Source organism: the organism of the source record quoted next, unplaced genomic scaffold, assembly GCF_019419815.1.
Source record: "Pyrus x bretschneideri cultivar Hongxiangsu unplaced genomic scaffold, Pyrus_bretschneideri_v1 Contig12, whole genome shotgun sequence".
Taxonomy (NCBI): Eukaryota; Viridiplantae; Streptophyta; class Magnoliopsida; order Rosales; family Rosaceae; genus Pyrus; species Pyrus x bretschneideri.
Genome location: NW_025999413.1, coordinates 2669641 through 2676673, shown reverse-complemented (window position 1 = coordinate 2676673; position 7033 = coordinate 2669641). Strand labels below are relative to the sequence as shown.

Here is a 7033-nt window from a genome sequence, read left to right as displayed (position 1 = left end):
CCAGAGACCACCGTAGTCCTAGTATACATCCACCGTTGATTATATATGTATAATGATTAACCAAAACAACAATGAGATAGATAAAGCTAAAAAAGTAGCTGACGTTTTGCCTCAAATGAATCCTGTATCGCTCCATCAAGTTAACTGGGTCCGGTACTAGACCCTTATTTTTACGGCAACATCACATGCATGTATAAGGACAAATACATTACGATCAATGAGATAAGATTTGATTTGTATATATACGGTGGTCAATTTTTCTTCCTGATTAAAGTTCATGCAGTAAACCATGTGAGCCTATCGATTTGCTATAACGCATGCATATAGAGACTGCATGTATGTGTGCGGCTTTGCGCCTTTACCATTTTCAGTGGATTATGTGGGTTTGAAGAGAATATGAAAGTTAATTTCCTCTTGATCTATATGTAAATCTTTAGGGTACATATAATACATGTACCATTTCGTCTGGAAAGGGAGTTTTTTTTTTTTTTTTTTTTTTGTAGTGACATAAAGGCTCATCTGAAAGATTAGAATATTGTCGTTTTACTAAATAATAAATCTTTTTACTAGACCCTAATTGTAGATCATAATCCAATGTATCTACGTCCATTAGTAAACCCTAGTTATATGTTCTTTAGTATGTGTGATTACGTTTATGATCTTATTCATAACTTATTACCTGTGGATTAGAGTCTAGAAACATGAAAGATACATACCCACACAACATATTTATACCAATATCATTTCGTTTTATCTTTAGGGTTGGAATTATATTATTTGGTTGGTGGGTGCCCAAAACGATCGTAGTTAAAGATCTTGCTGGTTGTTGGCTAAAATAAAATTTGCGACAAAATGCACACACATGCAGCACATAGGCACACACCACACAAGAGGCTCACTGAGAGAGAGAGAGAGAGAGAGAGAGAGGAGGGGTCCTTGCAGACAAATAGGGGGTCGTTTAATTTTATAGTCGCACGTGACAGTGCTTGACAAAAGCCTGGAAATTTCACATCTATGCCTGTTCTAGAAAACACCTCCCACCTCTGGACCTCTTCTTGTATGTACTCAGGTTTATGGTGTGCCACTTGGGGTGTCGTGTGTGCCAGGAAATTGGCATGTGACCCTGAAGCTTGTGCTAAGCAGTGCTCACGTAGTTGTGTCCCAAAAAAGAAGGGAAAACAAATATAAACTCATAGCCAGAGACGCAGTAGAGATTTGCTTGGTTAAAACGAATTGAATATTTCATTTACAATTTGCTTAATGCATATACATAAGAAGATTTGATATGATTTCCGAGGGATAATATGAAAGAAATATTTCAAATATACAGTTCGAAAACTAACTCCATTGAAGTTTAAGAATCTGACTAGTTAATTTTTTACCAAGCATGACATATTGATTTTTTATTAGACACCCTGACCACCCACATCATCCGAAGAATGCTTATGTGTATAAAAAAAGCATAAGATTATATTTACGTTCCACTTAGTTTCACTCGGTGCGAAAACTGACCGGAGAAGTTTATCTATTGTCAAGTAGAGGCCCCAATGTATGTAACTAATCCAGCCTTGTGTTCAAAACCAACCGTAGAATGCCAAGTCAGAATAATGGAGTAGAAAGAAATACCTGCATCTGGAGATGACTGCCCTGAAACATAGGAGCCATGGCTGGAAATACAAAGGGGGCGCAAACGTGGCAGTGGCTGATTGGTGAATAAAATTCAGTAACCCTAGTTGTGCAAGTTGAGAGGATCAGTATCCTATGATCACATGGTGTTGCGTATGGAGACATGTACATGAAGGCCCCACTTTGTTAGCTCAAAATCGAACACCTTTCTTGAAGCCCACTTGAAATCAAACCCCAACTCGGGAACACACACACACAACGCCTAACTAATCTTTTATGTACCTAGAACATATTCACGTTGAAATTTTAGCACGGAAATTCATTTTTTTTTTATTAATACCTTAAACATAGAGGTATACCAACCACATCGTTCATCTGTATTATAACACGTGAATAATACACATAACTTATGTTTGGACTACCCATAAAAAATTTCGTCGCTCTCATATCTCTCTCTCACTGGCTTAAAATACCAGGACTAGCAGACTGCTTTCTCCAATGCGCGGTTGTCTTCTTCACATCCAACATCGTTGTCTATGTTATTGTACTCCCTCTCTCTCTCTCTGCTATTTTCCCTAGTGGTCCTTCCTCTCTTTATATCTCTCTTATCACTGTCTGGGGCTAAGCTCTTCATATACCTTATTTCTAGGATTGCTAGTACCACTTCTTCTGTTACCAGATAGGCAGATACCCTTTTTCCTCTTCTTCTTCTCCTTCTCCTTGTTCTTTCATCTACTTCTCCTTCGCTTTCCGCTTTTCCAGTGTTTCTGTTACTAGCTAGCCTCTTTTAGGTTAATATTCTCGTTCTTAAATCTTATATATGATGTATAAAGCTCCATAGCTAGCCAGGCTGATCATACATACGAACATATATATATGTTCTGAGAACGATATATAAAACTATAGCTACTTGTCTAGCTAGCTAGCTAGGTGCAGGGGATCATGTCTAGCAGAAGGTCGAGGCAGTCAGGTACTCCAGCGATCAAAGATGACCAAATCATCGAACTGGTGTCCAAATTACGTCAACTGGTTCCTGAGATTCGAGATAGGCGCTCCAACAAGGTAAACTCTTCCTCTCTGCTCTCAAAGAAAATACATCTAAAATAAAGTCATTGATTTCGCACTCATTTTCTCAGGTAAATTAGTAACTGAACTGTTAAAAGCGCGTATAATCAGTAATATAAGACTTTGTTTGTAAGTGTCGATAACAATTCTATGTCATGAAACATATGCATCTGGATTTGAAGAATTCTAAACAACCCAAGTGCAGGTAGATAATCATGGAGCAAAAAGAAAATGCACTTTAGGAACGCATGTAAAGTAAAATATTGTAGTCTATTGGACTTTTCGAGTAGTCTAAACTTGACCCGGACATCAAGGGATTGATACATTTCCATAGGAACTAGATATATGGGTTGATAATTAATAATATGGGTTTCCCATTGACCCATATATTCCTAAACACTGTCTTGTTGAAGTTGGACCATCTAGTAGTAAACCTCATCACGTGTCATGTGTTATGTGACATGTGATATGTTTAGAACTTGAAGAATTTATATGTTATACATATATAATATGTATGCATATAGAGAGATTATTCTGTGTACGCAAACTGAATATTGTATAATAGTTTTGTTAATTACCGTCACACTGAAAAAAAAAATATTTCCTTAAAATGTGTTGTGAAAATTTTAGAAAGCCAGTAGTTATGGCGCTAATTGGGATGGCTTTTACTTTGGTGTATGGTGCAGGCACCAGCATCTAAGGTCCTACAAGAGACTTGCAGCTACATCAGAAACTTACACAGAGAGGTTGACGACCTAAGCGAGCGACTCTCCCAACTGCTCTCTACAATTGAGGCTGATAGTCCGGAGGCCGCTATAATTAGGAGCTTGATTATGCAGTAGATGGATCATCAAATCACGAGCAACCCTAATTATATACATATATATATATATATATTGTCGTTTTAATTATATAGTTAATTGTCCTTCTATTTGTTTCCAGGTTATAGTACTTTGTATTGTATGTATTTAGAAATATCGTGTGTGGTTAATTAGAGTGTTTAGTAAATTGAAGGACTTGCACTGCTACTAGCAAGTCCTATTATAAAGAAAGAAACCTATTTACTTTCTCCAATTTCTATAAAGAAGTGATTTCTGCACTCTTTTTTTCTACACAATCTCGCAACTTTACTTAATTTTTGCATTTGAATAAACGTAAAGAGAATTAGGGGATCGACAAACAAACAAAAACGTGCAGAAACTAGCTAGGCTTCATCGAAACTGAAACTAGCTAGAAAATTATACATGCGCACTGCATTTACAAACGTGCAGAAACTAGCTAGGCTTCATCGAAACTGAAACTAGCTAGAAATAAATTTATATCTGAGCACTGCATTTACGTAGAAGCTTAGTGTTCTTCGTTTATCCTTTTCAGGCAGTGTGGTTTTTGGTTCTGGACTTAAACTTAGTATATAGAAGAGCAACTCAATCAGTCTTATCTCAATTAACTTACCCATTAGAGATAAATTCCAACAGACCATCGTGCATGGAAGATTATCAATTAACTTGCCTGTTTAATTTAATAATATAATAGATAGTGGCACAGCAACACCAATAAGTCGCAAGATTAGCAAAACAGCCACCAAATACTCACGTGAAAATAATTTGATCATGATTGTCGTTTGTTCATGTTCACAAACTAGGGTCCTAGGCATGAGCTGAGTTTAGGAGTCTGCAGCGAAGTAAAATGTTGCACAAGTGTTCCTATGATTTTGACCATTGTCGTTAATTGAATTTTGAATTGAATGCTCACATTCTAATGTAACATCGTCAAAGCTCACAACTCAATCAAACTGTAAGAATATTCTTCGTTAATTAACATTCAACTTGTGAAATGGTTATCCAGATCTCTAATTATTATCTGTATTGCTTAAATGATAATCAGTTGAATTTAGACTGGATCAGAGAGTAAGCAATCGGCATCATGATGAAAAATTAGTCATATATATTCCGTAAGCTTTCAGTACTCTGCAATTGCATCAAGGTATTTCTAGCTCATAGGGTTTGCCAAGTTGTGTACGAAGAAAACAACTTTATCAGGTACAGGTACATACATATATATTAAACTACCGATTTTCCCCCTGAATTTCACTTAATTTTCGATTTCCTCCCTAAACTTTTCAATTGGAAAATTAAGGACTTAAACTAATTTTTTTGGCCGATTTCCCCCTGCTATTAGTTTTTCGTTCATTTCATCTAAATTTCTGTTAATTGAAGCATGTGCACAACATTTGTGAGTAGTTCGGTCGCTTTGTTTTTTAAAATAATTGAAAACCCTAAATTTCTAGAATGTCAACTTTTGCAAATCTGTGTGATTCTATAGCTTTTGTATTTGAAGGTCTAGCGAAGTGACACTTTTGTCCTCAAATGAGAGTCACGTAGTGTGCACGTGATAAGTGTTAACGTTAATTTGGATGGAATTTATGAAAAACTAATGGTAGGGGAAATTGGCAAAAAAAATTAGTTTAAGTCCTTGATTTTCCAAATAAAAAATTTAGGGGAGAAATTGAAAGCTAAGTAAAAGTTCAGGGGAAAAATCAGCAGTTTTCTCATATATATATATATTAGGTTTCCATCCTTCTTTTTGTAATTCCCTTGATTAAAACCTTATTCCTTTTCAATTTGTGATCAAGGTCCCTGGGTATTAATAAACGTCATTAATTATTTCAATAATAAAATATTTGTTATTTCTAAATATATTCATTTAGTGTTAGAAATTAACAATTGGTATATTTATATTTATGGTTAAATTTTTTATCATATTTTTTTATTTTGTACCCATTTTTAATTTGCAACCCTTTTTTTATTTGTACCAATTTTCTTTTCACTTTTAATTTGTACCCTTATATTAATTTCTTTTTGTGCCCATATTTTTTAATTTATTTGTACCCATTTTATATTTTACTAAATGTACCCATGCTAATTATAAGTATTTATTTTATGTTTTAAAATATATCAGTAGTTATTTTTTACAATATGTTAAGAAATTATGTTGGTACATTATTTTCTTTGCTATAATTTTGTGAAGAACAGTATTATTCTAATATTTATTTTCAAGTATTTATTACATTTTAAAAATATTATTTGAATTTGTTTAAATTTCATAATTTGTGGGACATTAAATGCATGAATATATGAGTTAAATCTCTTAAATAATGTTAAGGACCTCGATCAAAGAATTTAAACAAATAAGATTTCAGTCTAAAATAAGTTGATTAGGGACCGGAACCAAAATGATGTATATATATGTCTCTGTGTGTGTTCGTGTGTATATAATGTGACTAACTGATCATTTGTTACAAGTGCTAGATATTTAATATGTATATATGTGGGATATTTTAGTTCGGTCTCTGGTTGACCAATATCTTATACTTAAACATTAGTAGATCCTTTCTAAAATTATCGAAAGATTAATACCAAGTAGCGACTTTTTGTTCATATTTGAATTGTGTGAAAATATAATCAAATTTATTACTACTATATATATATATATATACTTGTTTACATCTCACATCTACGAATTTTATTTATTTATTATTATTATTACAAATGATATTTTAAACTAATTCACACTAAATTAATGAATGATCAGTATTTGAACTCGGAACGCCGTAAGTTAGAAAGTTCCTAACCACTAGGGCAATATCCACTACATGCATATCTATGAGTATTTTTGACAAACCAATTCATATGTGACATATTCGTTAATGCATGCATGCAAGTTGCAACCATATAATGTCATGCTCAAATTGAAGCAAGAGCAAACAGTTCAAGCTGCCAATCAATCACATATAATTAAGATTAGACCTATTATAAAAGGACAAACTGTTGATTTCGTTGATTCCTGATCACTTTGATATCGGAAAGATAAATATGAGTTTGACCATTCATGGGAGGGTCATCTACAAACTATTAACTTGTAGCTAGATGATTAGGAGAGGGTTTATAGGAAATTTCTTGGATTAAGAAACACGAAGAGACTAATTTTCTGCAGATGGAGGTTGTCAACTTTGGAAGAAACATAAATGAATCCATCGAGGAGATTGCCTTATAAGTACGCAACATTTAAATTATTTAATCAAATAATTAGCAGCATAAACCAAGGAATATGCAAACTTTAATTTACATAAACTTTTGTTTGATTGCTAACAAACAAAGGAAGAAAGAGATAGAAGTACTCCGTTTAGTTATCATATAATTAAGGGGTTTTTGAATTTTAATCCTTCAAGAAGATTAAAATTAAAAAAAAATCCTGTCACATCCTGGCCCGGGGGGACCACTTCCCGGGCCCGCTTCACCACCGTAGCACGATATTGTCCGCTTTGGGCTTACCATTCCCTCAC

The 7033-nt window shown here is 34.1% G+C and overlaps 1 protein-coding gene across 1 annotated transcript; it reads left to right on the top strand.

The window, feature by feature from the left end:
• The first annotated feature begins 2099 nt into the window (after positions 1-2099).
• LOC125474110 (transcription factor PRE1-like) lies at positions 2100-3790 on the top strand. Its single transcript, XM_048577546.1, has 2 exons — positions 2100-2688; positions 3378-3790. Exons 1-2 carry the CDS (start codon positions 2569-2571, stop codon positions 3531-3533), a joined length of 276 nt encoding a protein of 91 aa, XP_048433503.1. The 5' UTR covers positions 2100-2568; the 3' UTR covers positions 3534-3790.
• The last annotated feature ends 3243 nt before the right edge of the window (positions 3791-7033 follow it).

Coding starts and splice junctions, on each gene's coding strand:
- LOC125474110 (XM_048577546.1), top strand. CDS start 2,569: ATGTCTAGCAGAAGGTCGAGGCAGTCAGGTACTCCAGCGATCAAAGAT. Junction 2,689..3,377: donor GAGATAGGCGCTCCAACAAG/GTAAACTCTTCC, acceptor TGTATGGTGCAG/GCACCAGCATCTAAGGTCCT.